Source organism: Psittacula echo (assembly GCF_963264785.1).
Source record: "Psittacula echo genome assembly, chromosome: 4".
Taxonomy (NCBI): domain Eukaryota; kingdom Metazoa; phylum Chordata; class Aves; order Psittaciformes; family Psittacidae; genus Psittacula; species Psittacula echo.
The window spans coordinates 56411098-56426930 of record NC_137738.1 but is presented as its reverse complement, the minus strand read 5'-3'; the positions used below and the strand labels follow the sequence as shown (position 1 = coordinate 56426930).

Below are 15833 nucleotides of genomic sequence, written 5' to 3'. Positions count from 1 at the left end.
TACACACCCTTGCCAGACTTCTGTGTTTTTAACCTTATTCAGAAAAAACAAGTAAAGATCATCTTATGGATTTTCTTATTCTCAGAATTTACCACTGTGAGTATTTTCAGCTGTAACAGATTCCTTCTTTTTCTTTGTAAGGTGGCTGGCTGGCTTCTGATTGCTGTGGTAGTCATCACTGTCTTCCTGTCTTACTGCCTGGCAAGCTGCTTCTCCCCACTCAGCTTTCTGCATTTCAGATACTGGAGCAGCTATGTCCACAATGAGCAGGAGCTCTTTGATGAAGCAACAGACCAGCACTCCAGGCTCTATGCCATGCAGCATGTAAGGAAGTTCTTTGGCTTTGTCCCAGGGACTGAAAATGTAAAGGAAATCCGTATCCCATCTCTCAAGGAGTGGCAAGCCATTTCTGGACTGGCTTTTCTAAAACGAGTGGATGCAGAGCACTATGACTACAGTCTCCTCCATGACTGGGCACTCAAGGGGTCTGCAAATGGGAAATACTTGAAGATTGATGAAGACCCTGTGATCAGAACACAGGTCTGAGGGCCACACCCCCACCAACACCTTGCTTAGATAAGCAGGACATCAGCCTGATCTGATCTGGAACCTTCCAATGTCTTACTGCATTGATATGTACAGTATGTGATCAAGTACATCTTGTTAATTTAGTCCTTTAGCACATGCTTACAGATACCTTTCCTGATGGTGCCTGACTCCTGTGGGTCTGATAGTTTATGTCTAGATTAGGATGGGCTGTTTCAAGCTGCAGCTCTCTGCCTTCTAATATTTGTGCTAAAAGGATGTGTATGCACTAGGAGAGGAAGTAATTCTCAAATGCTTTTTCTTTCCTACCATTAAAAAAAAAAAAAAAAATCTTTAAAAATTAATAGCTAGGCCCTGATTGAATCCTAGGAGTCAGCCCATTCTGTACAGAACAAAAGTAGATGTTCAGCTTTGTCTTAGTGACCCCTAGCAGAAATGCCTTATTTTTTCTCTTCTGCATTTTTCTTGTATTGTGTGAATATACTGAGCTAACCACAAGCAAAGCTTGTGTCTACGGCAGAACAGAAGCAGGGGAAACTTCAGCAATGAAGACTGAGCCTAGATATACTGTTAAGCCAACTTCCAGTTCTGGTCAGGAGATAAAATGCCCACTGAGAAGCGCAGGATGAAGGACTGTGAAATATATCAGCTGTATGAATGCTTACATGTGGAAAATAAAAGTTCAAATGTATTTCAGCTGAAAGCAACAATAAGGTCAGTCTCCTATTCCTTCTAGATAAACTTGAAAACCTCTTCGGTACTTGTATACTTGCCCACTACGCTAATAGCAAATCTGGGTGGGATACAAATCTCACTCTTTGTGTAAGGTCTGCTCTGCCTGTGGAAAACTTGCAATTTAGTCATGCTACTGTGATTAAAACCTACTGAATTTAGTGAGAGAAGGTTTCATGATGTTCTGTTAATTCAGTATGGTATGATGCCATATTACTGCATCTCATCAACTTTCTTCCTGTGCAGTTGTTTTGAACTATAAGGGTGGAGGGCGGAAGGTGGAATCCATACATGGAGTTTTTCCTAATAATTCCTGTGTTGCCTTGCCATGTGCACATGTACACGTGTGTGCTACAAAGCCATATGCTAGACTGTAGGATGCTATCTGCTGTTAATAAATGACCCCAGAGTACTGAAGTGGAAAAATACAATTATTTACTATATCTTAGTAGAAAATGAATGAGCCAGAAGCATGTTAAATTGTAGATCTTGGTAAATGTGTTTAGTCATGAAGAATTAAACTTCTAAACAAAAGCAAACACTCTGGCAATTGCAAATGATGTATGTACTGAAAAATGAGAATGATGCATATTTACATCACTAAAATTGTTACAAATTCCCACATATGTATTTCATGTGAATCCTAAACTTTCATGTATGTGGTGGGTTGATCCTGGCTGCCCACCACAGCCACTCTATCACTCCCCTCCTCAGCTGGACAGGGGAGAGAGAATATAAGCCACAAAAGGTATGTGGATTGAGATAATGACAGGGAGATATCGCTCACTGATGACAGTCGTGGGCAAAACAGATTCATCTTGGGGAAGTAAGTTTAATTTATTACCAATCAAATCAAGTAGGATAACAAATAATTCTTAAAACACTTTTCCCCCCTCCCTTCCCAAATTCTCTATCTCCTCCCTTCCAGAAGCACAGGGGGATGGAGAACAGGAGCTGGGATCAGTTCATCACTCATTGTCTCTGCCACTCCTTTCTCCTCAGGGTGAGAACTACTCACACTCTTCCCCTGCTCCAGTGTTGCATTCCTCCCATGGGAAACAGCCCTCCAATCCTTGCCACAAGCTGCAGTTTGTCATGAATTGCTCCAGCATGGGTCCTCCATGGGGTCACAAGCCCTGCAGCAAACCTACTTCAGCGTGGGCTACTTTCTCCAAGGGGCTACAGCTCCTTCCAGGAGCCTGTTCCAGTACCGGCTTCCCACAGGGTCACAGCCTCTTTCTGGCATCCCCCTGCTCCTGTTTGGGTCCCCCATGGGCTGCAGGTGGAGATCTGACCCACCATGGATCTCCATGGGCTGCAGGGTCACAGCCTGTCTTACCATAGTCTGTACCACGTGAATCTCTGCCCTGGTGCCTGGAGCCCTCCTTCTGCACTGACCCTGGGATCTGAAAGGTTTCTGTTCTTACATATTCTCACTCCTCTTTTCAGCTGCAGTTTCTGCTGCACAGGTTTGCTGTTTTCCTTTTTAACTCTTAACTACGTTATCCCAGAGGCTGTTGCTGATGGCCTTGGCCAGTGGCAGGAGCTGGCTGGCATTGGCTCTGTCAGTCACAGGGGAAGCTTCTGGCAACTTCTCACTGCCCTCTGTAGCTCCCCCTTTGCTATCCTGAAATCTTTCCATGCAAACCCAATAAAAGGCAATAGAACAGTTTATATGAACTCCATAGGAATCAAAGTACCTTGGTTAGTAAACACAATCTCTAATTTAAGTTTTAAAATCCTTTGTGATTTTTTTATTGAAGACAGAACACTGCATATCTGGAAGACATGCAACTGATTTGTGTATCTGAACATTTGGCAAAAAAAACCTATGCTGATGTCTAGATCCAAATGACAAACGACTTGTCTTCATGTGGGTTCAGGTTCTTTCCACTTCTTCCCTTATTTTCTAAGTGCAATATACCTGGATTGTTTTAAATTACCACTATAAAATGGTGCAATATTTTGCAGCTAAGAGTGAGCTGTCCAATTGTTTTAACTACTTTCTAAACTAACTAATTTTCAAATTCAACTTCATATTTTCCAATTTTGTCCCAATTACTATTTGCCCTGTGGCTTTTGTTGTTTTGTTTGAGTTGTTTTTTTTTTTTTTTTCCTGTTTGTGTTTGTTTGATTTCACTTATAATTTAAAATACTGACTGGAAGTACTGACTGTTATCTATCATTTTGAAGTCAACCTGCCAGTATACAAATAGCCTATCAACCTGTTAGCATATATTAATCCACTAAATAAAGCTGAGTATTGTAGGTGATTTATTGTATTTCCTTACACTCCCCCGCTCCCTGAAACATGCCATGGATTGAAAGTGATGGCACTGCTTTCAAAGGAATTTGTGATTACAGAAAAATCAATGAGTTGTACTAAACAGTCTAACTGTGCCTGCTAAAACCTGAGTCATCTTACCCAAAATCAATTCAGAATTGTAGTTTGCTCACTTGAAGTGAAAATGATTCTCTTTATGTCCATGGTAAAAGTTTTCTGGGAACTCTGGCCTTGCAAAATGCACCTGAAGAGAAAGTGCTGGCCATATGCCCAGGGAACTGAGGTACCTTAGAATTACTCTGTGTACCAAGCACCCATCAGCATCTGCTGCTGCTTAACCCTCAACAGTCTTAAATTCATCCTTGCGTGTAATCTCCCAAGTATGGGGGCTCCCAGTATTGCTAGCCTTGATGACTTGGGTTCTGCTCACGTAACAACGCTGCTTATGCAGCAGCGACTTCAGAAATCACTGTGAACATTTCCTGGGAGCATTTCCTAATTAAAAGCAGGTGCTTTTAACTCCAAGCTGTACCCTCAACTGGTTTTTCCAGCTATACTGGCTTCAAATTTCAGCCTAAAAACACATTCAGCTGCCTCCATGGCACGCTTATGCTATTTCTAGCGCCAACGGTTTTGAATCCCCTTCAGGTTGCTAACCCCTATAAATTTTCTGTGAAACAATGACAAAGAGTGAAGACCTGCCCGACAGCAACGCACTTTTTACAGCAGCTCTGAAGCGTGCCTCTCCAGGCGGGAGCCCGCCTACCTCACCTACTGGAATCCCTGCTATTCCCACCAGGCGGCGGAAGCCCAGGGCATCCGTGGCGCAGGCGATGGACGCAGGATGTTTGGGACAACGTGCCAGGTGCAAGCGGGGAAACACATCGAGCCCGCTCTGCCCACTACTGAACCCAAGCAGCACATACTGGAATCCGCTGACCAGAGAGAGTCAACCTAAAAGCCGTAAACACAATTGCCTAGACCCTCACAACCACCCCTTTGCCTTTCACCTCACGCACAGATACCTCAACACCTCCTCCCTTCCCTTCAGACCAAAGCCATCCACCACCGATCGAGCGGGACGGCGCGGCCAGGCATGCCCAGCTGATGGCGGAGAGAAGTGCGCATGCGCGGCACCGGAGGGCGGGGGTCGCTTCGCGGTGTGGACGGCCTATGGCCGGCGGCGGCGGCGGCGGCAGGCGATGATGACCGATTACAGCGAGGAGCAGCGCAACGAGCTGGAGGCTTTGGAGTCCATTTACCCGGACTCGTTCACAGGTGAGCCGTGTGGGGCCCGCGCCTCGTTCCGCGTCACGTTGAGCCGGCATGAGGGAGGAGTGGGAGGCCCCGCCGGGCGACAGCCGCTATGTGCCTGCCTGGGCTACCCCCCTTGGGTGTCCACCGGCTTTTAACTGCACGGGTCGAGTGGTTTTGCGTTTTGATTTTGCTTGCTTTCCGCTTCCCGTGCCGGTCCGAGCGGCTGCTGTATGCGGCGCCCCAGGTGTGGCAACCCGGCATGGGCACCGGGTCCGGTGTGCCGGCGCCGCTGCGGCTGGGGGAAGGATGCCCTTCGGAGAAGCTTTTCAAAAGATGCGGCCCTAAGTGAGACTTGGGCTTGTGTATCGGCCGGTTTACCTTTCTGGTAGCAGCTTCTCACAGCCGTGACGCACCCGGTGCTTTGGGGTGCTTGGGGGTCGTTTTCTCTTCAAGTACATTGCCAGTATGTGGCTTGTTCCTTTGCAGGTCTATGGTAGGACAAAGGCGAGCTCTAATTCCCAGGTGCAGTATGCTTTATTGCTAAAACTTCAAGCTGATGCATATGTTTGGTCATTAGGTTTTCAGAACTTCCTAGTCACTGTCAAACAATTCGGAGTATCTGCCATGCAGACTAATTCAAAGTGATTTATGGTGCTCAGCATGCAAAGAATTTTAACAGTGACAAAATCTGTGCACTTTTTGTTTCCTTCCTGCACTGTATCCACTGTGCATGAAGTCCCACAGTGTCTTGGTTAGCAATAACTTCATCACACAGATATTTGCCTCTTGCTTTAATCTGAAAATCTTTTAGGTTCTTTAGTTTTATCTCAAAGGTATATGAATTGATCTTTGGTAGCTGGGGATGCTGCATCACTGATGATGATTTGGAAATAATATACTTTCATGTAGCCTCTGATGCTTACTCCAAGTTACTATTTGTTCACGTAATATTCTTATATCTAAAAGAAGAAAAAGAATATGGTAGTAGTAGCAGCATATTAGCAATTAGGTAAAACTCAGTTAATACTGTGAGAGCGTGTATACTTGAGTGGACGTATGCTGTAACAGTGACACAGAGCAGCCCTTATTTGAGGATGTGGTCTGCAACCCACCATTGTGCAGTGAAGTTTCTGGTCTGAAACTTTAGATCACAGGACTTGCACTTTGAGTGTCTCTATAGGGCCACTTGTTATCTGTCTTCTGGCTGCCTCATTCATGCAATTTCATGTAGTACATTCTTGAAGGAAAGCACTCTGTATTCACTCTTTGTTTTAAGAAGCAATTGTTACGTTAAGCTGTCCTAAATATAGAAGTAGGTGCAGGTATACTGTCAAAATAGTCCAGGGTTAAGAGTGCGCTGAATGCTCGTCGCACATATTACTAGTGCAGTAAAGCAAACTGGCTTGGGAGCTTTCCGCAGACATTGAGTGCGCTAACACAAGTCGTTTGATGGTAAGTAAGTAGATTTGCACTTCTTGGAAAATTAAACTTCCAAAACAGAACTTTCCAAAACAGAAACTTTTTGGTATCCTTATATGGTGTCACTCAAAGAGCTCTCCAAACTCACACCATGTGAAAGATAGCTGTTAATTAGAAAGTATTTATTAATAGAGTAAAAAGGCCGTTAACACTTTATCAGGAGCTTCCTTGCTTAATTAGTCCTTGAGAAGTTCAAGTTTAATGATGTGAAGAAGTAGTTGTCTGATTCAAGCAATCTCTGTCTTTTTTTTTTCTTTTTTCCTTCAAACAGTATTGTCAGAAAATCCAACAACTTTCACAATCACTGTGACATCTGAAGCAGGAGAAAATGGTGAAAGTAAGTCGACCATGTCTTAGACATCTATAGGAGGGGTTTCTGTGTAAGCCTAGTTCTATTGCCAACAGTAGGTATACCTCTGCAAACACTCCTCAGAAAATGTAGTTCAAGGATTCCAGCAGTCTGTGTTTAGTTTACAGAAAGGTTGTGCTCTCTCACTAGGGCTGCTTTCTGACATGCTGAATCTCAAATGCTTTGTAAAGCTTCGTAAAGTATGGGTTGTCATCATCCACGTAGTAGCTTACAGCCATGTTGTGAGGGGATTGTTGTTTTTTTTTTTCTTAGAAACTGTATGTATATCAGCTACATTGAAGAGTTGAGTCTGTGTCCTGTGAATATGCAGCCCTTAAGGAAAAGTTCCAGAGCAAAGACCCAAAGGTCTCAAGTCCTGGTGTATTTGTTGGGTGTCAGTGGTTGCATGGGCTTCTTGTAAACAAGCCTTGCTCCAAGTAAGTTTGAGAGGTGCTGGTCTGTATTAGAAGGAAGAAACTGGTGCTGTCTCATATGGTTTTAAAGGAGCAAGTTGTGCTCAGAGCAGGTGTCAGTGGTGAAGGGACTGCTGGCTGCCATAACTGTGAGTCTGAAAGTAAAGGAAGAATACTCCATGGTAGTCTGGCAGGATGTATGAAGGGAACTTGGTTCTCTTTTGCCTTGTTTCCATGTTATCCTGGCTCTGGGAGTCTTCAGATTAAATGTGTTCTCTTTAGGCAGTTCTCTAGTTAATAACTTATGCTGGATGTTGTCCTTGTCATATGATTTATGTGAAGCCCTGGTTCTCAACACAGAGGTTGATAGTCCAGTCAGGCACACAGAATTTAAGGAATTAATATGTTGAGATTCTCTCTAGATCTCTTATTAGGACTCTTCCTTGTTTTCTCCAGCTTTAAGTGGAATATGAGGGGGGAAAAAAGATTACTGCTCTAGTACCTACCATATCACTGAAGGTTTTCCAGTCTTCAGAAAGACTTTTTCAGACATTAATAGTCTGTAATAGCTTTATAAGGGTAAATTTTGTCTTAATTTCTCAGAACTCTTGCATTATGTTTGAATCTGTTCATATTGCTTTAACATATCTGTAAGAGGAGTGTTCCTTTAAGACAGGGGTATTTTATGTTTAAAAACATTTAGGCTGCTAATGTAGTAGCAGAATACACAAAGTTATATAGAGTTATCACCTTAAAAATGTGGTTTTTTTTTTTTATTTTGTAGCTGTCCAAACAACCCTTAAATTTACCTATAGAGAGAAATATCCTGATGAAACTCCGCTTTATGAAGTAGTCTCACAGGAGAATCTTGATGATAATGATGTCATGGACATAATAAAACTACTAGAGCAACAGGTAAGGAAAATGGAATATCTCAATTCAGCTTGGTATCACTGAAAACTTTAGCCTGAATTTCTCTAAAAATTAATTGTTTCCTGAGGTATGTGCTATTGATTTGAAACCCGTTCCTTACTGTAGGGACTAACTTTGAGGTTTGAGCTTGGTAAATGACATTATTGAGGTCAATTATTTTAACAGGGTAATATATAGGGCTAATTCAGTGTCTACATGTGTGATAATGAAATGAAAATGCTCTAAGGTTTTCCCTCTTCTGCAGTTCTAGCTTAAGGTGAATTTGTTTAACTGTGTATATATATATTTATATTAACAAGCCACTTTAATTTTATTTGGAAAGATTAAAAAATGCCAAATTGACTCTTGATTCTTTTCAATAACATAATTACTCGGGGGAACTCTTCAACCTTTGGGATCGGTGAGAGTACATTGTGAAGGAATGAGAAGGAAACACTTACTTGGTTTCAGTAATCCTTGATGAGTCATCCCTGCATTAAAATTTCCATAATATGTTCAGTAAGCATTCTTTCTTTACGGTTTAGTTCTTACAACCTTCCTTCCATCAACAGATGTTCTTGGTTTTGTTTTTGTGTTTTTTCCATGGGTAACTGTCCCACTTCAAAGGGTCATGTAATGGGATTAAGGAATAAATAAGCCATTGCAGGAGAGGAGAGGTTCTGAGTGACTGTTGTCTCTTGTGATTTATGATAATCAAATCTTGAAGCTGTATTCCTACTATGGGTTTTGCTTTATTAGTGGAAAGGTGTTCCAGATGTCTATAATATATTGAAAGCATTATGGACAGGTGTTTATCATTGGTGTTTTGCTTCACATCCATTTGGGGGTAACTTTAACTGGAGTAACTGGCCAATTGGCTTGAATTTTACAGCAGGCTTTGAAGGCTGGCGCTGAGTATCTCAGCTGTGTTATCTGCATTTGCACAGCATACTGCTTTCTAAACATGCATTAAACTGCTGAAGGCTTGAGGTTCTCCTGTTTGAAGTTGCCTTCTTTGTGTTGTAGGTAGAAGAAAATTTAGGAATGGTAATGATCTTCACTCTAGTCTCAGCAGTACAGGAGAAATTAAATGAAATAGTGGATCAAATAAAAACACGAAGAGAAGAGGAAAAGAAACAGAAAGAAAGAGAAGCAGAAGAAGAAGAGAAAGTATGTAAAATAATGTTTTCAATTAAAAATTTCCTGTTTTTTCTGAGTGTGGGTTTTGATGCAGGAGCAGTTCTCAGTTGCAGTGGGAGAGGAACATCAATCAAAGTTGATATAATTAAAATTTAAGGACTGAAAGATTCTTTAGTGCACTTAAGTTATTCCTTCCCCCCCATTTTCTAAAGCAGTCTTTTTGGAGATGTACTGAATGTCCACAATTCCTTCTAGCATTACTCTGTAAGGCAGGGGCAGGGATTTTTTGCAAATGAAATGAAAGTTGCTGTCGCCAGTTTTTTGAGGAGGCACAAAGGGATGTGGAGCAATAAAAGCTAAAATATGGCATGCTGCACGCAGGCAGCATGGTCTGAGGAAGTCTCTCTTTCTTGGTAGACTGAGTGGGCAGGGTGGAAGTGTGACCAGTTTGTCCTCCTTACACATGTCCTTTCTACCAGCCGCTGTGGAATAGTTTCTCCATTCATGGAATGTGCTGTGTGGTAAGACCAACTACTGAGTCTTCACTTTCTTCCTCAGAAATAGCTAGAGGGTGGCAGGACTTGGAAAGTTCAGTATTTCTGAAAATGACAGAAAAGTAGCTGGAAAAAAAAATACTCCTTTCTGTGGAACATCTCCCTTATGAGGAGAGGCTGAGGGAGCTGGGTCTCTTTAGCTTGGAGAAGAGGAGACTGAGGGGTGACCTCATCAATGCTTACAAATATGTAAAGGTTGAGTGTCAGGATGATGGAGCTAGGTTTTTCTCAGTGATGTCCAGTGATAGGACAAGGGGTAATGGGTGTAAACTGGAGCATAAGAGCTTCCATGTGAACATCAGGAAAAACTTCTTTACTGTGAGAGTGACAGAGCGCTGGAACAGGTTGCCCAGGGGGGTAGTGGAGTCTCCTACGCTGGAGATACTCAAGGCCTGGCTGGACAAGTTCCTGTGTGATGTACTCTAGGTTACCCTGCTCTTGCAGGGGGGTTGGACTAGATGATCTTTTGAGGTCCCTTCCAACCCTTGGGATTCTGTGATTCTGTCTCAACAACACAGAAGGGTAATGTATTTTAATGGAAAGTATTTAGGTGTAATTTGCAGTGAAGAGCTGGTAAGAAATGCTGCTTATGGGTAATCTGTATTAGTGATATGTTGCTAACTGTGGCACTGTAGGTCCAAAAGTAGTACGTGGGGTTTTTCCATGAGAATTTCTACCTCGGTACAGCTCTCTAAAGGGAGAGGCCTATGACAAAAAACAACAAGAATGTGTTCTTTGTGTATTCTCAGGGTTAGGATTAATTTCTCAGAATACTTCACAGCAAGCAGTGCTTCTGGAATGTTGTAATTTAAATAATTAAGAGAATGCTCATCTTCTTTCACAGCTTTGCAAATTGTGTTTGCAGCCTTGTTTTCTGCTTGGTTATTTTTCAGCAACGTTTTCATGGCACTCCTGTTACCATTGAGAATTTCCTAAACTGGAAAGCAAAGTTTGACGCAGAACTCCTAGAAATAAAAAGGAAAAAAATGAAAGAAGAGGAACAAGCAGGCAAAAATAAATTAAGCGGTATGATTTTAACTGTTCCTGAACTTTTTGCAATGTTACTAGACTAGAGTGACAAGCCTAGAAGTAATTTTTACACTGGAAGATGGTGGTAGTAAATAAACTCTTAATGCAGTATTTTATTCTTGTCCCCCATGTCACATGAAGCCTTTCTGGGAGCAGGTTTTGGGCTAAATAAAAAGCTAATAGATTCAGGATTTCTGCTGAACTCATTACAGTTCCCAAAGTGTGTTTAAGCTGCTTTGGTTTAGTTCCAGACAGAAATACCACTTAGAGCTGCTGCTGACAAACGTTCTGGCAGAAATAGCATCAGTTTAGTGACTTGGCCTTTATTGCACTGAATTGTACAGTGACTGCAGAACGTTCAGGTGCATCTAAAAGTTAGGAATGCTGTTGCTGGACTGAAGCAACACAGAGGATGGCTGCTGCGTGTGACAAGCTTACAATGGCTCTGATATTTGGAGAATAAGACAGCAGTGGTTTCAGGCTTTGTCCTTTGGAGATCACAGTTTGTCCAGCAGAAAGCAAACTCTGTAGCTGGTTGGAAAAATGTGGAGGAAATTATCTTTATTAGGAGAACCCCTAGGTAAGAGTTAAATCTTGGGCATCCTCCTCCACACTCTCCACAGCTTAGCTTTGGACTAGTTCTCCTGTGATGTTGCATTTACTTTTTAACCTGATGGCCATTGTCCTCATTCTATGTCACTGTTATCTTTTCTCCTCCCTTCTGAAAACTTCTGAGTCTTCTGGCTACTTCTGATGAAATTTAACAGATGGAATTTAATGGTAGTAAGTTTAATGAAAAGCTGTACAGGGCAGGGGACATGCTTGATTCCCCTTTGAAGGGAATGCATTTGGTAATCTGCAGAGATGAGATAGTGGAAATCAGGGTTCTTCTAGTTTTCCTGTTCCTAAAAATATTGTTAGTGTGCTGTGTCTGTTTTCCTCTGTACAAGCCTAGTTTATTGAAGCTCCCCTTTACAAAACTAGAACAAGGCTTATTCTTAGATGCCAAGAGCATAACCCAAGTAGAAGTTAGAGATGTCTTGAAAGTTTTACTATGAATGCTAGGCAGTCTGGTTGGCAGAAAACTGCATAAGCAAGGCAAATATAGATGGAAGATGAGTGGTTTGTGTAGAAAGAGTCCTGAGCTTTTCTTTCCCTACCTCTAATAAGAAATGCTTTGCCTTGTGTGATGTTTCCTTCACAGATATGTGTGTAGGAGCTGGTGTCTTGTTTGTAGATCCAAGTTGTTTGTTGAATGATGATGTATGGACAAAGATGGAGGCAGCTAATTTCCTTTCCAGTTCCCACAGAATCTTCCTTGTGGAATGCAAGATGAGGACTAAAGCAGTAAGGACTGAGTACAGGCTGTAGGGCAGTACCCTCTCCAATCCCAATTATTAAAGCCTTAGTAACGTTAAAGTGACTAAGAAACTGACCCATTTCACATGTAGGAGGAGAAACCTCTTGGCATGAAAGAATCCTGGATGAATAGTCAAAATATCAGAATGGGGAATTTACAGAAATGAGCAGCTTAAAAAGAAAAAGAAGGCTGCTTGAATTGGTTAAGTTGAAAAGCCTAAAATATATGTGCTAACTATTGTTGCCTTAATTGATAGTTATTTCAGAATTTAACTTGCTTATATATTATTTTGTCTTTTATTTCTAGGTAAACAGCTGTTTGAAATGGATCACAACCTTGACACTTCTGACATCCAGTTTTTGGAGGAAGGTAAATTTCTGTTTCCACAACTGAAAGGCAGTGGCTTAAAAGAGGTCAAAATTCCTAAGTAAAATCTTTATTTCTGAATTAACATCTTACTTCAGTATCACTTTTACTTTGGAACAACTTCCTAAGAAGTAGTTTTGCAGATTTAACAGACATGATTTTAACGTCCTTCAAAACCAAACAAACAGTTTTCAAGATGCTAAAATGTATTCATTTGTGGTTTTGAGCTTTAGTTGATCTTATTTCTGTTACTTCTATTCAAGTTTAGACTGGAAGCAAAATAAAAAATAAGCAAAACAAATCAAAATAAAATAAACCACAACCAAAACCTGCTTTTTCTCTTTTTCCTAATAACCAGTCTTCTTAACCTAAGTCTTAAGCACAGATCTTAAAGTTCTGTCTCCTTCTGTCTGAACCTCAACACCAATAGTAAACATCTTGCTGGTCAATTTGCCTCTGTGCAACCCAGTTCTTCTTCATGCAGATTTGTCTATTATCTTACTGTGAATATCTGCTCTGGTGCCAGCTGAAAATTTTGTAAGCCTGTGCCAAAAGATGTTAAACTTGGAAAATCTGTTGGAGATAATTGAATGTACTTACATATCTGCTTAATTTTCTGTACTGCATCTTAGTTACCTTATTTTAAAAGTGTGGTGTTTTTTTTGTTTTTTTTTTTTACTTAAGACAATTCTTTAATGTAGCTGCATTATCTAATGCAGGAGAGAGTCAAGAATTTTCTGTGCAGGTAGCTTCTTTTTTATTAAAAAGTTGTTCATGAACATCAGACACCAGTGAGTATAAAGTTGAAATGGCAGTAGTGGGGGAGTTGAGTTTCTTTTAGAGAGCATAAGTTAACCTTGTCTTCCTTCAAAATGCATAAAATGGAGAAGGATTGTTGATGGAACATTTGGCTGTCACAAGGGAGGAACAGACCTTTATTTAGGCTCTTTGCCCAAATGTCTTGAGGTTAATGTGTCAACTTTCAATCCTGTTGCCATCGGTGATTAAAAATTCCTGTCCTTATTGCTGTTTGCATTCTATCATAAATGCAACAGTTTGCTAACTGCAATTTAATATTATGGTACCAGGTAATAAGTAATACTAATTTTCACGGTTTAAATAGGATAACGTCATTATCTTTAAATGGAAACGGTCATAAAGGCTCTTTCAAATCCAGTGAAAAAAAATAGATCCTTATCCAGTGGCCAGAAGATGTCGCTGCTGATGCACATAAATAAAACAACAGTAGTCCTCAAGTTTTATCCTTACGTTAGCATCATCTCTTTCAGAAGAAAATGTGAAAGCATGCAAAGCTTCACCTTGCTTTTAAAATTTAAATCTGAAAGCAAATGTATGTATGTAGGCATATAAATGGTGTGCACGGTTTGGGTTTTTTATAAACCCTATGTGTTCTTGTGGCTGATAGTTGTACCTGTTCCAGCTGTGAGGTCCTGAGCTCCTGCTTTGACAATACCTGGGAGAAAGGACCTCTGCTTCTGGGAACTGTAATTGTTAATTTCATTCTTCCAGTGGATTCTGAGGTCCTGTGTGACATTTCTCTTGTCTGGGTTTTGGTATGAGGAGAAAGCTTTGCTTTAGCTGTAAAGAGATAAAATGTGCTGTTTCCTTTTCTATATCCATTTTATATATAAAAGCCCAAGTAAGTTAACAGTTACTGACATTGCAGTCTGAGTATGAAAAAACTGTTGTGTATTTTGTTGTTGAGGTACTGTTTTCATAGTTGCATTAAAATAAATTATTTTTCTGTTATTTGCAGCTGGAAACAGTGTGGAGGTTGATGAATCTTTATTCCAAGAAATGGATGATCTAGAGTTGGAGGATGAAGAGGATGACCCTGACTACAACCCTGTTAATTTAGATAGTGATTAGACTTTTCTGAACTGGTTCTGTCATCAGTACGGACGTATGTAAGGAGGGAGGGGCAGGCAGGAAAACCACAGCATCTGTGGATTTAGTAATGTGTATCGGTTTTCTTGAATTTCTTTTTTCTTTGAAAAAAAGAAAACAAATATTTTAAACCCAGAAGAATGGTCTTCTGATGACTCTCATCGTAAATAAATTTATAGTAATATTTCAAATGAGAACTTTGAGGGACATTGACCTCTCTGAAAATGCTATTCTGTTTCCTCATATCTTTTCCTTCCCACCTCTGTAATTATCCTTTGAAGAGATTTGACAACTAGCAAGATAGAAAGATGTTATAGCAAGCACTAGACACACCTGCGTCTGAAGGCTGAGCAGCTGTTCTGCTATCTTCCACCTGGGATATACATGGGCAGCTTGATGAATAAAAGGGATTTCATACTGTGCAGTTATCTTTTTTTTTTCTTTTTTTTTTTCTTCTGTGAAATTTTATAAAACTTAAGTCAGTTCTGGTGCCCTCACCTATCAGCTGTAGCTAGGCAGCAGTAGTCACCTTTAATAAGACATAGCCTTTAAAGTTTAATGGAAACCATTTCCATATTACTAAAGTAAAATCTTTTGCCGTAGTTGAGAATAATAGTTTCAAAATGTTTAAGTTTAAAATGCTAACTTTAAGTCTGTAGGGGGAAAAAGAAACTGAATGAAATTAAGTCCTCTTACTGGGATTTTTGAACTTGTGCATCGATGAACTTCATGGTGGGGGGAAATGCCTTAGGAAAGTCAATTTGCTTTTGGTAACAGACTGTGTTAAAATACCTGTTAGTGGAGTGCAGATTATGGTACCAGGATTTGTGGAGTGCTTATAGATTTGAATGTAATGGATGTTTTAAAAGCATCTTGTTGTGCTAACCTTTACAGGTTGCCAATGTACAGTAAGGTTACTAAACAATTCAGCAATGTTAATTATCCTACTGAGTTGCTTATGGAGCTACTAGCTTGGTGTTAGACTCCTCCTCCTATCCCACCTCCAAAAAACCCCCCAAACACTGCGAGAACTGTGTGTTTAAATGCTGTGTTTGAGGCTGCATCAGCTAGAAGGATTACAGCATGGACAAGGGTTTCAGAAGACAGCTTTCCATACAGAGAATGACCAGGCACCTCAATGATAAAACACTGTGCGCTGAATATAAAATACTGTTAGTAGACTGCCTTAACTATGCCAGCTTCAACCATTGAAGAGGGTTGCACTAAAGTATCACAGTGCTTAGGGGAATAATAAATTTATGAACTTTAATATTTGGAAATTCCATATTCAAATTTAATTCTGGAAATAATGGTGTATAAGATCCTCTGCTCCAAATAGCTGGAGAATACCTGTTTCAGATGATCTTCAACATGTTTCAGTACTCTTTTCTCTTTGTATTCTAGTAGAGAGAAATAAATGTTAAAGTACCCTGTAAATACTTTTATAAATTAACCATGTGCCTTTGTTCCTACTGTCCTCTATTTGATCTTTTTAATTTTGGCT

At 40.6% G+C, this 15833-nt stretch overlaps 2 protein-coding genes across 2 annotated transcripts in view; both read left to right on the top strand.

Annotated features, from left to right (window-relative positions):
- The window catches only part of LOC308220292 (calcium homeostasis modulator protein 5-like), a gene marked incomplete at both ends in the record, with an annotated part of 28607 nt that extends 27291 nt beyond the window's left edge, over nucleotides 1-1316 (top strand). The window contains one exon of the mRNA XM_080616131.1: nucleotides 142-1316. Coding sequence (XP_080472257.1) covers nucleotides 142-546 — 405 coding nt within the window. The remainder of the gene's footprint in view (nucleotides 1-141) is intronic.
- Nucleotides 1317-4716: 3400 nt separating this feature from the next.
- Nucleotides 4717-15323, top strand: RWDD1 (RWD domain containing 1). Its single transcript, XM_080616684.1, has 7 exons — nucleotides 4717-4840; nucleotides 6570-6635; nucleotides 7845-7975; nucleotides 8999-9142; nucleotides 10560-10692; nucleotides 12362-12424; nucleotides 14199-15323. Exons 1-7 carry the CDS (start codon nucleotides 4765-4767, stop codon nucleotides 14309-14311), a joined length of 726 nt encoding a protein of 241 aa, XP_080472810.1. The 5' UTR covers nucleotides 4717-4764; the 3' UTR covers nucleotides 14312-15323.
- The last annotated feature ends 510 nt before the right edge of the window (nucleotides 15324-15833 follow it).

Bases quoted from the DNA above. Each gene is read 5' to 3' on its own strand.
- RWDD1 (XM_080616684.1), top strand. From the start codon at position 4,765: ATGATGACCGATTACAGCGAGGAGCAGCGCAACGAGCTGGAGGCTTTG. The intron at 9,143-10,559 runs GTATGTAAAATA...GTTATTTTTCAG, and splicing joins AAGCAGAAGAAGAAGAGAAA to CAACGTTTTCATGGCACTCC. The intron at 12,425-14,198 runs GTAAATTTCTGT...TGTTATTTGCAG, and splicing joins CATCCAGTTTTTGGAGGAAG to CTGGAAACAGTGTGGAGGTT.